Genomic DNA, 21,506 nt, shown 5'->3' with positions numbered 1-21,506 from the left:
CAGGAACCAGGTGCTACAAATCTCCCCCACTTATTTTAGACTTTGTCCTCGAAGTCTGCTGCTCGATCCTGAAACAGCTCGGGGTAGTGCTCCATCATCTCGTCCACCGGCTCCCAAGTCCATTCCGAACCTTTGCGGCGCTGCCATTGCACCTTCATTAGCTCTACCCTTTTGTTCCTCAAATCCTTTGACTTCCTGTCGAGGATTGCGACTGGGCGCTCAATGTAATTCAAGCTGTCATCAACCTGAATATCCTCCAAAGGCACTACTCGCACTAAGCACTTCCGCAACTGGGAAACATGGAAAGTGTTGTGGATTTGGCTGAGCTCGACTGGCAGATCCAGTCTATACGCCACCTTGCCCACCCGGGCCATGACTCGGAATGGTCTGATGAACCTCGGGCCTAACTTTCCTCGCTTCCTGAATCGAATGACGCCCTTCCAAGGAGACACCTTCAGGAGGACCATATCCCCGACTTGGAATTCCAAGTCGGATCGATGCTTGTTGGCATAACTTTTTTGTCGACTCTGAGCAGTTTGAAGCCTGCTCCGGACCTGCTAGATCCTCTCGGTCGTCTTGAGCACCACTTCAATTCTCCCCATGACTCTCTGGCCAACTTCACCCCAGCATATCGGGGTCCTGCACCTCCGTCTGTACAACATCTCGAAGGGAGGGCAGTCGATACTCGCGTGATAGCTGTTGTTGTAGGAGAACTCGGCCAGGGGAAGATAGGTATCCCAGCTACCACCGAAGTCTAGCACGCACGCCCGCAACATATCCTCCAGAGTCTGGATGGTCCGCTCGCTCTGACCATCCGTCTGCGGGTGAAAGGCGGTGCTAAAATGCAAACGAGTGCCCAACTCGTCATGAAATCTCTTCCAAAATCTGGAAGTAAAGCGCACATCCCTGTCCGAGATAACCGATACTGGCACCTCGTTCCGCGCCACGATCTCCCTGATATAGATGTCAGCCAATTTCTCGACCGATATGCTTTCCTGAATCGGGATAAAGTGAGCACTCTTGGTCAATCGATCCATGATGACCCAAATCGAATCCACTCCACACGCGGTCCTGGGAAGCTTCGTGATAAAATCCATCGTGATATCTTCCCATTTCCACAGTGGAATATCCAACGGCTGCATCTTGCCATGCGGCCTCTGATGTTCGGCCTTGACCTTCCTGCAGGTCAAGCAGCGCTCAACGTACCATGCCACATCCCGCTTCATGCAGGGCCACCAATAATCTAGACGAAGATCCCTATACATCTTCGTCGCCCCGGGATGAATAGGGAATCGGGACTTGTGCGCCTCTTCCATCAAGATCTGGCGCACGCCTCCATGATACGGTACCCACACCCTACGGTGTAGTGTCAAAAGTCCTCGACTATCATAATCAAAGGAGGAAACCTGAACCACCACACGCTCACTCTTCCGATGTTCCTCCTTGATAGCCTCCTGTTGGGCCTCCCGAATCTGCTCCAACAAGGGAGTCACTACGGTCATCCTCATGCAAACATCCCTGATCGGCGCCACCTTGCGGCTAAGCGCATCGGCCACCACATTGGCCTTCCCCGGGTGGTAGAGGATCTCGTAATCATAATCCTTTACCACGTCCAACCACCGACGCTGCCTCATATTCAGATTCGGTTGATCCATGAGGTACCTCAAACTCTTGTGGTCCGTGTAGATGGTACATCGAACCTCGTAGAGGTAATGCTGCCAAATCTTGAGGGCAAAAACCACCGCCCCCAACTCCAAATCGTGCGTCGGGTAGTTCGCCTCGTGAGGCTTCAGCTGCCTCGAAGCGTAGGCAATGACATGCCCCCTCTGCATCAGTACCGCGCCCAACCCAGAAATGGACGCGTCGCAATATACCACAAAATCCTCTACGCACTCTGGCAGGGCTAAGATCGGCGCCTCGCACAGTCTCTGTCTCAGCGTCTCAAACGCAGCCTGCTGCTTGGGTCCCCACCGAAAGACCACGACTTTCTTCGTCAGTCGCGTCAAGGGTACGGCTATCTTGGAGAAATCCTGAATAAATCTCCGATAGTAGCCTGCTAATCCCAGGAAACTCCGAATCTCAGATGGTGACTTCGGAACCTCCCATCTCATCACGGCCTCGACCTTGGCCGGATCGACCAGAATCCCGTTCTGGTTGACAAGGTGTCCGAGAAATTGCACCTCGCGCAACCAAAACTCACACTTGGAGAACTTGGCATACAAGCTCTCCCTCCTCAGGGTCTCCAACACCTCTCTCAGATGCTCCTTATGTTCCTCCCGAGTCTTGTAATAAACCAAGATGTCATCGATAAAGACTATCACAGACCAATCTATCATCGGTTTGCATATGCGGTTCATGAGGTCCATGAACGCGGCAGGAGCATTGGTGAGCCCAAACGGCATCACCACAAACTCATAATGGCCATAGCGCGTCCGAAACGCGGTCTTCTGCATATCCTCCTCCCTGACCCTCATCTGATAATAACCCGAACGCAAATCAATCTTGGAGAACCAAGATGCTCCCTGAAGCTGGTCAAAGAGGTCATCAATCCTCGGGAGCGGGTAACGGTTCTTCACCGTTACCTTGTTCAGCTCTCGGTAATCTATACACATCCGATGCGACCCGTCCTTCTTCTTCACAAACAGAATCGGGGCTCCCCAGGGCGAACTGCTCGGACGAATAAATCCCTTGTCTAGCAGCTCCTGCAGCTGCGTAGACAACTCCTGCATCTCGGGAGGAGCCAACCGATACGGCGCCTTGGCTATCGGAGCCGCACCAGGAACAAGGTCAATCCTGAACTCCACCTGTCACTCCGGAGGTATCCCAGGAAGCTCCTCCGGGAAAACATCTGCAAAGTCTCGAACCACCGGAACCTCGCTCACTGTCGCCTTACCTGCCTCCCGGGTATCCATCACATACGCGACATATCCTGCGCATCCCTACTGAAGGTAGCGCCTCGCCCTCGCTGCTGAACATATTGCGGGTCCATACTGCGGCCTCTCACCATGAATTACTAACTCTCCCCCGCCTGGGGTCCTAACCCGCACTAGCTGCTGCGCGCAATCTATCACCGCCCCATTAGGGCTCAGCCAATCCATGCCTATAATCACCTTGTTCTCATGCAACGGAATGGGAACCAAATCTACCATGTAGCGCTCCTCAAACAAATGCAACATGCAATCTCGAAATACCATCGATGCTCGCACCGATCGATCATCATCAATCTCCACCTCCAAAGGGCAATCTAACTCGCCCGATGACTCATGAAACTTCTTGCTAAGCGCAAGGGAAACAAATGATCGGGACGCACCCGAGTCGAACAACACCTGAACTGGAAGGCCGTTCACATGGAACGATCCTAATGCATACATATACAAACGGAGCACATATCAATAACATAACATCATAAAAAAATAAGATAGAGGGAAAGAATCATACCCGTCACCACATCGGGTGCGGTGCGTGCCTCCTCGGTAGTCAGCTGAAATACTCGGCTCCTCACCACTGGAGCCTCTGCCTTGCCCTGCTGGCCATCCGTGATCCGCAGGGTCGCTGGAGCCGGCGCCTTCACCGGCGCTGAAACTGTCAACTGGGGGCAATTGGCCTTCTTGTGGCCCCTTTGGTTGCAGTGGAAACACAACAACTCTGATGTCTGAATAACTGCTGCCGGAGCTGTGCAATCCCTGCTGATGTGCCCAGACTTGCCGCACTTGTAGCAGCCTGATGATCCCATCCTGCACGCCCCCTCGTGCGGCCTGCCGCATTTCCTGCAACGGCTCGGTCCTGACTGGCCTTTCGGCCTACCATCTTATCCCTTGGGCTTCTTCCCCGAAGCCCCTCCTGTCTGACCCTCCTCTGATTTCCGTTTCCAGATGTGCTCCAAATCTATCTCCCTCTCCCTCGCCCTGGCAATCATAGAGTCCAAGGTAGGGCAAGCCGAAAAGCTAACATGCTCCCGGATGTCAACTCGTAGCATATCATGATAACGGGTCCTCCTCAGCATACTGGGGCACCAACAAAGCCCTCTCCCGGAACTTGGCGGTGATCTCCGCCACAGTCTCCGTCGTCTGTCTCATGTCCAGAAACTCCCTGGCCAGCTGCTGAAGCTCGACAGCCAGCGCAAACTCTGCCCTGAACCTGGTTACAAAGTCCGACCAGGTCATAGCCTCGATAGTTGAGGCTCCCAACGAGTCACCCACTAACTCCCACCAATCCCGGGCTCGGTCCCGTAAACACCCTGCTGCATACCTCACCTTCGACCCCTCGGGGCAGAAGCTAGTCAACTGTGCAGACTCGATGTCTGCAATCCATCGCCTGGCAGCAATGGGGTCTTTCACCCCATGGAAATCCGGCGCACCACTGCCCCTGAAGTCCTTGAAGGACAGTGTGCGAGATCCCGACTGGCTAGATGCCATATCACTCCGGAATGCCCGAAGGCGATCCTCCATCAACTCCATGATCCCTTCCTTGATCAACCCAAAGAGGATGGGGGTCGACTCAAGGATGCCTCTGGTGATCTCTGACGCGATGAACTCGCGTAGTCCCTCATCTACCGGCTCGGAACCTGATCCCGAACCTGACCCCTCTCCTGAACCGCCATCTACCGGCCTCGATCAAAGTACCACCATTCTGCAATACATCACAACAAACATTAGAGATACTGATACTTCCTGAGGGATCACTGCTACCTACAAGTTCCCTGGTCTTATCTTAGCCCTCCTTGGTTCGGGTACGGATCCTCTGCTTTCAGTAGTACGGGCCCATACTACTTTCCACATCTATCCGTACCTTCTTCAAGGAATGCCTCGACTCCACCAGATCCCTTTCAATACTGCTGATCACTATTATACTCATCCTAGGCTTGCCAATTAGCCATTACCCAAATACCATCATACATGGCGAGGCTCAGATAATCCTTCGAGTACCCGACTCATCCCTACAACGGTTGGACTCAAGCAAGAGCTGCGCAGTAGGGTCAAATCCGGCACTCTAAGATTATTCAACCCTGATTATATGTGATGTGACGTATTCGCCTAATGGCTAACTTCCATTATTCAGAGTCCCACATAGCACGAAGCAAGTAGAATTCAGACAAGGGTAACAATCTCAATCAACTCTATCTGCTTACAGGAACTGTAGTACCATAAAGTGCTAAGCTCATACTATAAGGCATAACCTAATCAGGCTATCCTACTCGCTGTCTACTCAATATCTAGCATGCAATTCTCATACAACTGAAACATATAAAGCAGGCACGTAAGGCATCACTCCTAGATCCTTAGTCCTATTCTAGCATGCTGTTCTACAAAAGCTGATAAACATAACATAAACCTGTATGGGTACTTTGGGGAATACTTACTTGAGCTCGGCCGGTCGCGCACATCACACACTTCGTTCTTTCTCGAAACTCTTTTCTTAATTTTTAGAAAACATTTTCTTTTAGAAAATCTTTTAATCCCTCGATTTGAGTTCAGACACCCCCGAAGGTGTGTCCGAATCCCTCAAACCAGGGCTCTGATACCAACTTGTAACGACCCAATTTTCACGTCCAAAAAAATTTTCGTTTAAAACATTACTTTAGAAAACATTGATAATTGAAACATTGTTTGATCAAATCATGACACAACATAAACCATGTCTAAAAGCCAAATCATACAGCCAATCAAAATATCAGAGTATAAATCCCAGAAAATCTCGTAAATGCGAAAACCAGAGAGTGTGTGTATGACATGTTGCTACCGCACCGACTCCTTTCCCCTAGCTGAGGAGGTACCTGAAACCAAAACTGAAAACCGTAAGCACAAAGCTTAGTGAGTTCCCCCACCGTACCACATACCATACAAGCACATAACATACATACTGCCAGGCCATTCTAGGGCGCCTGACTACCCGGTACGGCCATTCTGGGGTGCCGTCCTACCCGTGTCAAGCCATTCTGGGGTGCTAACTACCCGTGTCAAGCCATTCTGGGGTGCTGACTACCCATGTCAAGCCATTCTGGGGTGCTGACTACCCATCAGTCCTAACAACCGATCCTCGGGGACTAGTCCCCTCTTACTACCTTTATCGCATATAACATAACAAGCCAGCATGCAAATATATCATCACGTACTGTTAGACATTTCTGGGGTGTCTGACTACCCTTCGGTCCTACCAACCGATCTCTACTTCTATCCCATATAACATATCATGCTAGCATATAACATATCAGGTAGTAGCAAACCTAGATGACATCACAAAGACAATCATCTAACATACGACTCCTACTGGTGGGCCGGCATTGTGGCCGTAGACCCACCGCTACTGGAAGGTAACTCACCTCGAAGTAGCTGCTGATCCTATCGGGAACTGACTGACTACTACTGCTGCTGCTGCTCCGAAAATCCTCCGGCTGCAATTCCCACAACATACTCAATCAAACACTGCTAACTGCCCTTTGGGTAAAATGACCATTTTACCCCTGATCATGCCCTAAGTCAAAGTCTGAGTCAACTTTCAGCTGACCCGACTCGCCGAGTTGGCTTTCCAACTCGCCGAGTCCCTACCCAAACGATTGTCCTGAATCCCGTTTCTACTCGTCGAGTTAGGCGACGACTCGAAGAGTTCTCCTTCTAAACTGATATTCAAGTCCTTCATCCTACTCGCCGAGTTGTATGAACAACTCGTCGAGTTCGTCTTCATCCGAAGAACACTTGCTGCTTCAACTCGCCGAGTTGTATGAACAACTTGCCGAGTCTGTTCTTGATCTAAGGAGATTGCCTTGAACTCGCCGAGTCAGGGCATTGACTCGCCGAGTTCCTCCAGAGATGAGTTCAGCTTCCGACTCACTGAGTCACACCCCGTGACTCACTGCTCACTCGACACTACGAAAAGGGGACAAACTCGGAGACTCGCGAACAGACTCGCCGAGTCACATGAACGACTCGCCGAGTCGTTGCCATGCACCCACTAAATACACAGATTTGCTCGATTCCAGTCCATGCCATTCATAGATCTGGACTTCTAGAACACGAATCACACGTAAAGTTTCCAACTTTACGTGTAGATAATCACCAATATGGATTTTAGGGTTCAAAATGCCTCAAAAGGGTAGATCTAGGATGAACAAGCAATTTGGGTCCATAAAGGTAACAGATCTGAGCTCCTGGAGCTCAATCTTGCCTAGATCTAGAGCCTAATCAACTTATTACGACTTATATTGCACATACAAGCTTGGGGTTGGCTCAAGAATGACTTAAATGAAGTAATAAGCATAGAAACATGGGGAAAACAGGTTATACCTCAAAGGAACTGCTGAGAGAGCACAAAGATGCTTGGATTCCTTCCCTTCCTCTTGATCTACTTCCCTTTTGCCTCAAAACCTTCAAGATCACACAACAAATGCTTCAAACTCTAAATGAACAACTTAGAATGAGGGTTGGAAGCTCTGGGGGATGAATGGGGGCTGGCTTGGGGCGGATATGTTGTTTAAATAGGGTGCAAACCCCTGAAACTTAGGGTTTCATTCAACAGTTGTGACTCGCCGAGTCCAGGATATGGACTTGCCGAGTCGACAACTTAAACGTGTCCCGGGTCCCGCATCTACTCGGCGAGTCGGACCTGTGACTCGCCGAGTCCAAGGCTAAAAGAAGAGAAATACTCAAATAAGTTTTACGTACCAGGAACCAGGTGCTACAATATATATATATATATATATATATATATATATATATATATATATATATATATATATATATATATATATATATATATATATGTCCATTCCACCAGGTGAGAGCCTGGTCGACAACATACCCTTCCTATATATATATATATATATATATATATATATATATATATATATATATATGTGTGTGTGTGTGTGTGTGTGTGTGTGTGTGTGTTTAAAATCATTCATGCATCAACTTATATGTTCGAACTACAGGATCAACCAAGGACCGACCAAAACATGCTCTTACAAGGACTTCACCAATGCCAAGCCGCGAACGTTTAATGGAACGGGTGGTGTGATAGCCCTGAAAAGGTGGATTGAGAAGGTGGAATCAAGGTTCGAAATATGTCAATGCCCCGAGGAATTGAAAGTGAATTTTGCCGCATGCATCTTTGTCGACCAGGCTCTCACCTGGTGGAATGGACATTTAGAGGCCATGACTCTCCCTGTAGCCAACTCGATGCCATGGACGGAGCTGAAGGAAATGCTGATGGCTGAGTACTGCCCTCGCGGCGAAATCTAGAAGATGGAGCAAGAGCTGTGGGATCTCACCGTCCGAAACTCTAATATAGATGCATACATATCAAAGTTTAGCGAGCTGTCATTATTGTGCTCTGGCATGATTTCGTCTGAAGGAAAGAAAATCGAACGATTCATCTGGGGATTGACCTCCCCGATTCAAGGAAATGTGATCGTTGCAAAACCTGAAACGTTCGACAGTGCCAAGAGTTTGGCCAAGAAACTGTACAACCACAACAACAAAAAGGGCGGGAAGCCAGCGGAAGTTGAAGGCAAGAAAGAGGATGACAACAAGAAATGGAAGAACAATAAGAGGAAAGGGCGATAAGGCTCGGAATCAGCAAAGATGCAAAAAACGGTGACGGTCAACGCTGCAACCACTCAAGTACCCTTCACACCACATGCTCCAGCCTCAGCTAATCCAAGTGCTCCTAGGCAGTATTCTGGGAATCTCCCAAAGTGCAACTACCACCATAACGACGAATGCAGGGAAATGCATTGCACCAGTTGCAATCGGAAGGGTCAAACTGCAAACTATTGCAGGACCTATCCTCCCTAGAATCAACCACAAGGAAACAACAACAACAACAACAACAACAACAACAACAACAACAAACGCAACAACAACAACAACAACAACAACAACAACAACACCACCAATAACAACAGCAATAACACGGGATCAAGCCCCACTTGCTACGGATATAGAAGGACAGGGCATATCCGTCGGAATTGTCCCAACACCAAAAACTGTGGGAACGCAGGAACAGGGAGGGTTCTAGCAATGGGTCAGGGAGAAGCGGTTTAGGATTCCACTGTTGTTACTGGTATGTTTCTCCTAAACCACACTTATGCATGCATCCTATTTGACACTGGAGCAGAACGGAGTTTTGTGAGCAACAAATTCAAACACTTGTTAAATCAACAACCCCAGAAGCTTCATGAAACCTTCACGGTGGAAACGGCTAATGGGAAGACAGAATCCACTGGGGAAATCTATATCAGATGTAGCCTAGCCTTAAATCAACACGTCTTTCAAATAAACTTAATCTGTGTTTCCATTAGGAGATTTGATGTGATTATTGGCATGGATTTGTTAAGCCCCCACCATGCTGAAATTATGTGTCACGAGAAGGCCGTTCGCCTTCATCTCCCAAACCACAAAACCCTAGTTATTTATGGAGACAAACCCAGCACAAACCTTCGTCTTATCTCGTGCATTAAGGCGCAGAAGCACCTATGAAAGAAGGACTTAACATTCCTAGCTCACATAGTAGACAATCCAAGAAAGAGGTCAACATTCAAGACATTCCAGTAGCTTGTGAATTCCCAGATGTCTTTCCTGATGATCATTCGGGGATACCCCCAGAAAGACATGTCGAGTTTCCAATCGAACTTGTACCAAGAGCTACCCCTATCGCCAAATCGCCCTACAGATTGGCTCTTGCGGAGATGCAAGAGTTGTCCAGTCAACTCAGTGAGCTTTTGGATAAAGAATTCATCCGACCCAGTTTCTCACCTTGGGGAGATCCAGTTCTCTTTGTCAAGAAGAAAGACGGTACATTCAGGATGTGTATCGACTATAGAGAACTTAACAAACTTACTATCAAAAACCAATACCCACTTGCACGAATCGACGACCTGTTCGATCAGCTCCAAGGTGCTAGTCACTTCTCAAAGATAGATCTGTGATCTGGATACCACCAACTCAAGGTCCGGGAGGAGGATACTCCAAAAACCGCCTTCCGAACTCGTTATAGACATTATGAATTTGTCGTAATGCCCTTCGGTCTAACGAATGCTCATGCCGCATTCCTGGACCTAATGAATCGAATCTGCCGACCTTTTCTTGATAATTTTGTAATCGTTTTCATCGATGATATCCTAGTATATTCCCGAAGCGAAGAAGAACACGGCCAACATCTTCGACAAATCCTGGAAACCCTACGAACCGAAAAGTTATACGCAAAACTCTCCAAGTGCGAGTTTTGGCTTCGAAGCGTGAACTTTTTGGGACATGTTGTTAGTCAGGAAGGAATTCATGTGGATTCTTCTAAAATCCAAGCTATCGAAGGATGGGCAATCCCAACAACACCCATAGAAATTCGCCAGTTTCTGGGTCTCGCAGGCTATTACAAGAGATTCATCCAGAACTTCTCTAGGACGGCCAAACCGCTTATTATGCTTACGCAAAAGGGCGTACCCTTCGTATGGACGGACAAGCAGGAAGCTGCATTTCGATCTCTGAAGCAAGCACTCTGCAGTGTGTCGGTGCTGTCGCTACCCGAAGGAACGGATGACTTTATAGTCTACTGCGATGCGTCAAATCAGGGTTTAGGCTGTGTACTCATGCAGCGTGTAAAGGTGATAGCTTACGCGTCCCGGCAGCTAAAGACGCACGAAGTGACTTATACGACCCACGATCTGGAGCTGGGAGCAGTGGTCTTCGCCTTGAAGATTTGGAGACACTACATGTACGGTACCAAGTGCACTATCTTCACTGACCACAAGAGTCTTCAGCACATCTTGAATCAAAAGGAGCTAAACATGAGGCAACTAAGATGGGTCGAACTGCTAAACGACTATGAGTGCGAAATCAATTATCATCCAGGCAAGGCTAACGTAGTTGCCGATGCCTTGAGTCGGAAAGAATACTCAAGTCGTCGTGTGAAAACTCTCTCGATAACCATCCAATCCCACCTGACCTCGCAAATCAAAACGGCCCAGTCAGATGCCATGAAGAAGGAAAACAAGACAAGTGAAGCGCCGCATGGAATGGAGAAGAACTTGGAGGTAAAGGAAGATGGAGCATACTACTTCATGAACCGCATATGGGTTCCTAAACTTGGGGGATTCAGAGAGGTAGTCATGAACGAGGCTCACAAGACACGATACTCCATCCATCCGGGTTCAGAAAAAATGTACTCGGATGTTAAGCAACATTATTGGTGGCCAAATATGAAGGTAGAGATTTCCACTTATGTGAGCAAGTGCCTCACTTGTGCTAAAGTAAAAGTGGAATATCAGAAGCCCTCTGGATTACTACAACAGCCAGTAATTCCCGAGTGGAAATGGGAAAGGATTACCATTGATTTTGTGACCAAACTACCTAAGTCGACAGACAGTTTGGACACAATCTGGGTAATAGTTGATAGACTAACGAAATCCACCCATTTCCTACCAATTAAAGAATCCTACAAGATACAGCGCCTGACAAGAATCTACATCAAAGAAATTGTGAGACTCCACGGAGTACCGGTGTCTATCATCTCAGATAGAGATAGTAGATTTACCTCACGCTTTTGGCAATCGCTTCAGAAAGCTATGGGAACACAACTCGATATGAGCACTGCCTACCACCCACAGACGAATGGCCAAAGCGAGCGAACCATCCAGACACTAGAAGATATGCTTCGCGCGTGCGTAATAGACTTTGGAAAATCGTGGGATACCCACTTGCCTTTGATCAAGTTCTCGTATAACAACAGTTATCACTCGAGTATCAAAGTTTCTCCTTTCGAAGCACTATACGGGCGCAAGTGTAGATCACCGTTGTGCTGGGCTGAGGTAGGAGACACCCAGCTAGCGAGAGAGCAAACGCCAAACAACACCTTAACGGGACCGAAGATCATACGCGAGATGACGAAGAAGATAATTCAGATCAGAGCACGGCTACAATCGTCACGAGACAGACAAAAGAGCTACGCCGACAAACGACGAAAGCCCTTGGAATTCGAAGTCGGAGACACGGTGTTACTAAAAGTCTCTCCTTGGAAAGGAGTTATTCATTTTGGGAAGTGGGGCAAACTGAACCCTCGATATATTGGACCCTTCGAGATTCTTGCCCGAATCGGTCCAGTGGCTTATAGATTGCAACTACCCGCCGAGCTCAGCAGTGTACACCGTGTGTTCCACGTCTCCAACTTGAAGAAGTGCTTATCCGACGAGACTCTTGTCATTCCATTAGAGGAAATCGAAATCAATGAGAACCTTCTGTTCATCAAAGAGCTGGTTGAAATCATGGACCGAGAGGTAAAGCGTACCAAGGAGAGCCGCATTCCGATCATGTAAGTTCGATGGAACGCAAGACGCGGACAAGAATTTACATGGGAACGCGAAGATCAAATGAAGCATAAGTACCCTCATCTATTCTCGCATTCTCAAATCTAGCTTTTAAAAGAATTTCGGGATGAAATTCCCTCTAACGGGGGGATGATGTTACAACTAGAAATTTTGGCGCCATGGAACTACAACACTTATAACAACTATGAATCAATAACATGAAAGCGTGCATGATGCTTATTCTATAACAACAAGACTTCACCAAATACTTCATTCTAGCCCTACAAATGGTCAACAAAGAATTGGAAACCTTTGAAATTCCAATTTGAGTTCATTTTGGACTAGGATTCCTTATTGGGCCTAATGGACTAATAAACTTCAATATTATCAATCTTGAATCTAGAACTCTTTAATGGGCCCTAAATGGATCCATATACATGAAACATAATATTTTGGGCCTTAATGGGTCACAACCAAATTAATTTAGCCCTAATAAGTCATAAAAATTATACTTTGATTTATTTGGGTCAAACATCATCTAACTTAACTAGAATATGGGCTTAAGGACAAAAAGCCCAAAAATCTCCTATTTCCCTCTTCAATCTCGGCCCAAGCCCACAAAGAAAGAAACAGTTTACTTTGTGGTGCCAACTCATTTTTATTTAGTGGATATCCATGCAACTCTCATACTTCCATGCATCCTATGGATCTTCACACTTTGATGAACAAAAGTATTTTCGGAAAATATCGGATTTTCTGGGTTTTTACAAAACTACACAAATCATTTTTATCACAACATTGCTTATGAACTCACCAACATTTCATATGTTGAAGTTTTTCCAAAATAACTTGTATTCTCAGGTAACAGGTAAGCAGAATAGTATTATGAAGTAATGTTAGATGTTATGTTGTTAAAAACACTCAAACTATTATTGTTATGAATGTGTAATGTTAAAACAATGTATTTGATGTGAACAATCTCAGTTGTAATATATTGATGCATGGTGACGCTTATGTTATGATTCATGTATATTCATTGTGACGATATTCATTTAAAGTCACGCGAGCCCTCGGACGTTTCCGCCGTCTGGTTCGGGGGTGTGACAGTAGCTCAGTCATTTGATTGGGATGACCAAATTCAGGCCTTGAACATTTCAGGACCGGAAAATGCTTATTTGGCCCAGATAAGTGAAGTCACCGACGAGAATGTTGGAGAGGATCATGAAGAAGAAATGATGGAGTTGCAGTTTGCCTTCATGGTATCCACTACCCCTAAGCCTGAGAAGAAAGAGGTCAGTCCAATTTCTTGTTCACAAACATGCATTGATGATGTTCAAATTTTTATGTGAACAAATTGAATTATTGCGTAGAGAAAACGAGTACCTAAAGTACGAAGGATATAACCTTAGGAATGTCCAAAGACCACTAAAAGAACAATTAGATCCCAAAACTAAGGATTTTAGGAAATTAGAGGAAGAGTATAGCAACAAGTGTGAGAACTACAAGTTTATCAAGAAATAACTTGCCACTGTGACTGACGAGCTTGACACATTAAAAATTCGTTTTGAAAATGCTGATTTTAATTTCAAAAAGTTTGATGTGTCAAGTGAGATAGTTGAGACCATGATAGAGAAATAAATGAGATGGAAAGATAAGAAGCAGGTAGGTCTAGGGTATGAGAGTTCCCCTCCTCCTTTTAATCACAATTACACTGATATCCCTATGACCTAGGAAGATATGGACAGAGAGGAACATCGTGTGTATGGCAAACCTGTTGTACCTGTTCCGGATAGTAGTGTTAGGGAAAAGGATACTAACATTTCTACTTCCTATGCAGATTCACCATTAAGTCAAGGCAAGTAGGATTCTGAAGAGAGTGTTTCTAATAACAATCTTGTTTGAAAATATGATGTTTCTGTTCTAAACAATGATGCTTTTGTTTCTAACTCTAAAACTAATGATTTGGTATGTGATGATTCTATGTCAAAGTTTGATGATTCAAATGTTTTTGATAAGTGTGGTGATGTGTTTAATAAATCTGAAGCTTCTGTTACTAGCACACACAACCTGAATCTTGCACATGCACTTGTGGGAAGAGTAAGGGAGTCAATAAGAACACTAAACCAGAAAAGAGCAGTACCAGTTTTTATGCTAAGAAACAGACATGTTTTAACTGTGGAACAGCTGGTCATATTGCACGCAATTGTCCAAATCGGGCATTTGTTCCTTTTTATGCACAAAGAAGAGAGAACGAGTCATGGGGAAGATCTCTCATTAGAAAATTCTCGAGATCTCGTTCTCATGATGATGATTGGAATGTAAATAAAAACAGAAAACGGGTTGAGCTTAAAAAGAATAAATAGGTTTTACATGAAAATACAACATGTACTTTAACGAAACCGAACATGGCTAAGCCAAGAGCGGGTTCGTCAGAGTCTTCAGCTAATCTTAGACAGAAACCCACACGATCAAAACCAAAGAAAAATGTTTCAAAATCACCTGTAAATGTTTCTAAACCTAAATACCAATGGGTGCCCAAAAATTTAAATGTCCAATCATCTCAGTCTTTAGTATGTGCGTCTGGTAATCAATGAAATTCAAAAGGTGAAAAAGAAATTTATGTTGCTAAAAAGGAAAATCTAGTGTTTCAGTGACCTGGGTTCAAAAATCTAATTAATCTCGTGCATCGTGCAGGAACAACTACGGAGGAATGTCGTTACACCCTGGTATGTCGACAGTGGTTTTTCTAGGCACATGACAAGAGACATCTTCCAACTGCATGACATTCATAATTTTAATGGGAGCTATGTTTCCTTCGTGGGAGGAGAATGTGGGAAGATCACCCAGAAAGGAACTGTCACAAACGGAGTTCTTAGCTTTGAGAACATCAATTATGCTCCCGATTTGAAGCACAACCTCTTGAGTGTCTTACAGATCTGTGACAAAGGCTATTCAACACACTTCACAGACAAAGAGTGCCTCATCTTGAAGCCTGGAATTATTATCCCTGGAGAATTGATCTTGGTGAAATCGAATATGGATGGAAATGGATACATCATAGATATGAATCATAATATTCCAGAACAAGTCACTTATCTCTTCTCTAAAGTCTCAGAACATAATGACATGCTTTGGCATCGTCGTCTCGGCCATGCGAAGGCCAAGAACCTGAACCTGTGTCAAAGAATTGATCACTTTTGAAAAATGTGTGGCATGTGCTCAAGGTAAACATCATCGCAAGCCCCATTTGCCAAATATTGTTAACTCAATCAGCAAAGCTCTCCAATTGTTGCACATGGATTTATTTGGTCCGGTCAGCGTTCTCAACATCAACAAGGGATCTTATTGCCTGGTTGTGAAAGATGACTACTCACGGTTCACATGGGTTTTCTTCTTATCCAACAAGAGTGGGATCGTTGATCTGATCAACAAGTTCATCATGATGATTGAGAATCAAACGAATGAGAAGGTGAAGGCGCTTAGAACGGATAATGGCACGGAGTTTAAAAATGTTGTTTTGGACCACTTCTGTGCCGAAAAGGGAATAATGCGTCAATATAGTGATGTTCGGACACCTCAACAAAATTGTGTTGCGGAATGGCGGAACCATACTTTGATGGACGCCGCAAGAACGATGTTTTGTGATTCTAAATTACCGGTCTTCTTCTGGGCCGAGGCGATCAATATTGCTCATTACGTTCAAAACCGTGTACCGACCAACAAAGCCCAAATGTAGACCTCGTACGAGATATTGTACAATCACAAACCATACGTTGCACATTTCGGAATATTTGGATGTCCTTGCACCCTTCTTCACCTAGAATCCAACCCCAAATTCAACTCGAAGGCCGATGACTGCTGCTTTGTGGGATACGATGCGTGCACTGCTTATTGTATATACAACAAGAAAACCAAGCAGATTGTGGAATCTTTCGATGTGTGCTAGCTAGAAGAGAATCAGACAGATGCCCAAGTCGGTCCTGACTGATTATTTGATTATGCTTCTTTATTTAAATCATTTAATGTGTTTCAGATGATGTGTCAGGTTTTTGCTCAGGTACGAAGGTTGTTATTGAAGATGAAGAGGAAGATGTTGTTTACAAACCACCTTTGGTGCCTCCTACGACTCCTATGGTAGATGAAGCTGTTCCAAGTACTTCTTCAGGTTCTTCAAGTCAAAGAATCAATCCTGATGTTGAAGCCACTCCTCTTACTCCTACTGGAAGAGAGTTCATGACCAGAGATACTTCCGCTGCTACTCAATCATTCATGGAGCTTCTCTTTCCTCGGCCAATAGCAAACGAGTACGTGGCAAGCACCTCTCATGGTTCCAGATCATTTGAGGCAGATGACGGACTCATCAACATCAACAACCTTCCTGTCACAATTAATGACATCAACCATCAAGTTCCCACCAGACTTCAACGCGATCATCCGATCGAAAACGTCATTGGTTAACTGGGCGACGGAGTTAAAATGAGAAGTCAGAGCAGAGATGTCAACTCTTTTCTCTACTCTTGCTTCATTTCTTAGATAGAGCCAAAGAATGTGTAAATGGCACTGTATGAGCCTAGTTGGGTTGATGTGATGCACGAGGAACTTAATCAATTTGAGAAATTGGGGTATGGAAGCTAGTTGAGTTACCAAAGGGAAAAAAGTCTTTGGATACACGTTGGGTGTTTCGTAATAAGCAAGACGATTATGAGGTGATTGTGTGAAATAAAGCACGTCTGGTTATTCATGGGTTTTGGGAAATTGAAGTTCTTGACTACACTGAAGTGTATGCTCCTGTGGTGCGCCTTGAAGCTATCTGTATCTTCGTGGCTTATGTCTCCTACATAGGGCTTACCATTTATCAGATGGATGTTAAGACCGCCTTTCTATATGGAGCTGTGAAAGAAGAAATTTATGTTGATTAACCTCTTGGTTTTGTCAACTCAAAATTTCCAAATCATGTCTACAAATTAGACAAGGCTCTGTATGGGTTGCATCAGGCTCCTCGAGCTTGGTATGCTAGTCTAATAGATCATTTGCCTGAGCATGGTTATACCAGAGGCACGATTGATTAGACGCTCTTCATCAAGCATGTGGATGCTGACCTAATTCTTGTACAGATATATGCTAATGACATCATTTTCGGGTCGACAAGCTCGAAGCTATGCAAAGAGTTCGAAGTTGTTGTGAAGAAGAGATTTGAGATGAGTTCTTTGGGAGAAATGACCATGTTTTTGGGGCTACAAGTTCGACAAGATTCAACCGGAATCCTTTTGCATCAAGGAAAATATGTTGAAGACATGCTTGAGAGGTTTGGGTTTAAAGATTCCAAAGCTTCCTTGACGCCGATGGCCGAATGACCATTGTTGTCTCCAGATCCTGATGGTGAAACTGTAGATCAAACAAAGTATAGATCGATGATCGGATCCCTGATATATCTGACTACGAGTATACCCAACATCATGTTCACAGTCTATCAGTGTGCACATTATCAGGCTAATCCTAAACTCTCTTATTTAATTGTTGTCAAAAGAATCTTTAGGTATCTCAATGGTAGTCCAAAATTGGGTCTTTGGTATCCTAAAAATTATGATTTTGATTTATATGCATTTGCTGACAGCAATTATGGAAGTTGTGAACTTGACAAGAAATCAACTTCTAGGGGATGTCAATTCTTAGGCGACTGTCTGGTGTCTTGGCAATGCAAGAAACAACAAACTATCTCAAACTCAACAGTTGAGGCGTAATACGTTGCTGCCTCTTCCTATTTCTCTCAACTAATCAGGATTTAACACCAACCTTTGGACTACGGTTTGAATTTTCTAGAAACCCCTATCTTTTGTGATAATGATGTTGCAATCCAAATAGCTAAAAATCATGTCCAACACTCCAAAAAACAAGCACAACGACATCAAAGTTCATTTTATTAGAGATTGTTATGAGCGTTCCCTCATCTGTTTGGAACAGATTCACACTGATAATAATGTGGTGGATCTGTTCACCAAACCGTTCAACAAAGCTCGATTCGATGTGCTTGTGGGCTTTCTCAAAATGATACGTTTTGAAGACTGGTTTTTGTTTTAGGTTAGTTTAAATTTGCACATTTATTTTTCTTTCTCTCCTATGCACAAATTTAGCTGGTAGGCACGAAAGATTTAAATGGACCAGACAAGGCATAGATTAACATATAAAAGGACTTGACAAGTATTGACTTAGATTGCTCCGTTTGGTCTGACAATATGACGCTCGGGTAGATTGAGCAGTGAGATATACATGGGAATCTGCGGGCTACACTCAAGTAATCTGTATCTAGAACTGTGGTGTAACTTTTCCTCAATGTATGGATGCATGTCCTTAATTCTGGTACTGATAGGGCGAATGGGGAATTTCGATAAAGTAGGTCTATAGAAGGTTATTTTCTTGCTTTCTTTCTGTTAGTCATATGTTGCCTCCTCTCCGTGATTAGAAGAGATCCGACCTGGACTGCAACATATGCAACTCTATCTCTATGCATCTCCTTCTATATGCAATTCTTTCTGTCTGTTAGTCATATGTTATCTCCTTTGTGTGATAAGTTCTTATTTGACCTGGAACACAACATATGCAACATTCTATTTCTCAATCTCTCTAACTCAGTTAGTCATATGTCAATCCCTCTGCGTGATTGGAAGATATCCGACCTGGGATTAAGACATATGCATTTCTCAATCTATCTTCTTCCTCAATAATTGTCTGCTCATCTAAAGTAACGAGTATTTTGGAAGTCCTTGATTTCCGGGGTATATCAGGAAGCGGGAAACACATTCTAGTACATCCAAAATTGAATATTTAATAGTTTGTCTGTAGATCTCGTTGCTGAATTTAGGTGGACAACAATACCCTTGGTCATCATTAGCTAAATGGTCCCTCTAGGAGTATTATTTAGGTATATAGGGTCAAAAGTCTTGTCACTTGTAATATGTCCAAAATTTGTCACAAGATTTCGTGTTTAAGTGGACCACAATACCGGCGATTGACCAGATCTATTCATGAAGGTGGATATATTGAAAAACAGATTAAGGATGTTTTAAAACTTTGATCTCAAAATCATGAAAATAATATTAGCTATGGTGAAAAGAAATTAGTGTTATTTTATTTGATTTTTATTTTTATTTTATATTCTAAAAATTAAAAATTTAAAAACATGTTAGTTTGAATTTAAATGTTTAGATTTTATTTTATTTTAATTTTAATTTTTAAGTCTTTCAAAATGTTTTATTTTTGATTAAATTGGATGTGTTGGGTTTAGATTTGAGGGCTTTTGGGTTTGCAGCCCATGGGATATGGGCCAGAAATGATCCAATGTTTAAAGGGTTCGGTTCGCAGCTGAAAACCCTTCCACCCTCATTTTTTCATTCTCAGCTGTAAACCCACCCAGTTTTCTCTCTCTCAACTGTTCTTCAAATCCTTCACTGATTCACCATCTAATCGTTGTTTTCATCTAAAATTGATCGTTGAATCTTGTAGGTACATCAATGGCGAACCCTACACATCTATTCTTCATTTGATTTGGTTGCGTTTTGCAGGATTCGAAAGCCAAATTGTTTTTCGTTGTCAGAAATATGAATCGTTTACGGCTTAACGCCGTTTACGACTGTTAGACCGTTTACAGTTGTTGAACCATTTAAGGTTGCAACTCCGTTTACGGCCGTAAACTCATTTCCAACCGTAAACTTGTTTAGCCATAAACTTGTTTTTCATCCAAATAAAATTAAATTGAAGCCTGATCAACTTTTAATTGAGAAAATTCAACTTTAATTGATCAAATCATTAGTTTTCTCACTTGGCTCGTTTGGTGCAGAACAAATGGCAGACTTGTAATTTTCCGATAACCACAACATTGCTGCTTTCTTGATTGATCCTCCAGCAGCACACTAGGAGATTTTAGGTCTATGATTCATGGACTTAAGAGATGTTTTCTTGCACAAGCTTTCCAGTCAAAGCCTGTAATTCATCAGGATTTAGTCAGGCAGTTTTGGAACAAAGCTTCAATCAATAAAGGAGGAGAGGATGGTGAAGTCACAGTTGAATCAGTTATCCACGGAAGAAAGATCGTAATATCTGAACAAATGATTCACAAAGTGCTTCAAATCAAGGATCAGCTAGGGTCTTAAACTGGATTTTCTATGGAACAGACTGAAGAGATTCTTGAAAAGATGGGTTATGAAGGAGTATTCCCACCCACAATAAAGAAGTTGTTACCACCATACTGGCGTCTCCATGCTCACTCATTCGTGATTTGCATCTCCGGCAGGAAATATGGTGCTGATGAGATTTCCTTACTAAATATTGTTAATATTGCTGCTCTTGCCATGGATCTAGAATTCAACTTTCCAAGATTTGTATTGAACGAAATGATGAGCAATTTAGAAGGAAAGAGGAAGGATAAGTTCTTGATGTATCCAAGATTCCTCCAAATGATCTTTGACAGCAAATACCCAAGCTTGGAAAGAAGTGGTGAGACTCAGGATTTAAAATCTCTAGGTGTGAACACTTTTGGTCTTATGAAGCAAATCGCAAGGGAAAGTTTGTGTTTCAAGGAAAATACCCTCTGGATAAGTTTGGCCAGTTTGCGGAGATTAGTGAGGCATCTGAGTCAGAAAGTTCCTTAGATGATGTCACTATTTCTGATCATGAAGGTGACGAAGATGATGTTATTACCACTTCTGAGCATGAAGAATACCCTATTCCTCCAGTTGTTATTATTTCTAAGGAACATGTACCGATGACTGATGTGGAGGTGAATGATGATGATGATGCAAGTGATGATGATGAAGATGAAGATGTGATGAATCTAGGGGATGATGTGCTTGATTTTGATGATGATGAGGATGATGATGCAGTTAATATGGATCAAGGTGGTGATCTATTCGGATTCGATGGTGATAAATTATTCTTCGACTTTGAGTAGGATAATGTTTTCAGGCCAAGTGATGAGGAACTCCATGCGTTCTTTGATGATGTCCATGATGTTGTACAACCTACAACGGAGACTGGGGGAGTTAGTAATGTTCTCAAGGTGACACCTCCAACCACAGATCAGATGGCCGACACTTCAGCTAATCGGGATTCAACCATAAGGATTTATCCCCTCACAGTTGCTACTCCAGCCTCTTTGCCATCTAAAGATGATCTTATCATGACAATAGCCTCCCAGCCTCCAATCAAAAGGAGAAGAGTC

The 21,506-nt window shown here is 44.0% G+C and overlaps 1 protein-coding gene across 1 annotated transcript; it reads left to right on the top strand.

Annotated features, from left to right (window-relative positions):
• Positions 1-15,587: 15,587 nt before the first annotated feature.
• Positions 15,588-16,750, top strand: LOC111911659 (uncharacterized). The gene is made up of 2 exons (XM_023907410.1): positions 15,588-15,933; positions 16,326-16,750. Exons 1-2 carry the CDS (start codon positions 15,588-15,590, stop codon positions 16,748-16,750), a joined length of 771 nt encoding a protein of 256 aa, XP_023763178.1.
• Positions 16,751-21,506: the final 4,756 nt, after the last annotated feature.

Source organism: Lactuca sativa, chromosome 5, assembly GCF_002870075.4.
Source record: "Lactuca sativa cultivar Salinas chromosome 5, Lsat_Salinas_v11, whole genome shotgun sequence".
Classification (NCBI taxonomy): Eukaryota; Viridiplantae; Streptophyta; class Magnoliopsida; order Asterales; family Asteraceae; genus Lactuca; species Lactuca sativa.
Note: the sequence above shows the minus strand (reverse complement) of the source record. Positions and strands in the feature narration are given on the sequence as shown.

Coding starts and splice junctions, on each gene's coding strand:
- LOC111911659 (XM_023907410.1), top strand. CDS start 15,588: ATGGATTTATTTGGTCCGGTCAGCGTTCTCAACATCAACAAGGGATCT. Junction 15,934..16,325: donor CGCCGCAAGAACGATGTTTT/GTGATTCTAAAT, acceptor AATGTGTTTCAG/ATGATGTGTCAGGTTTTTGC.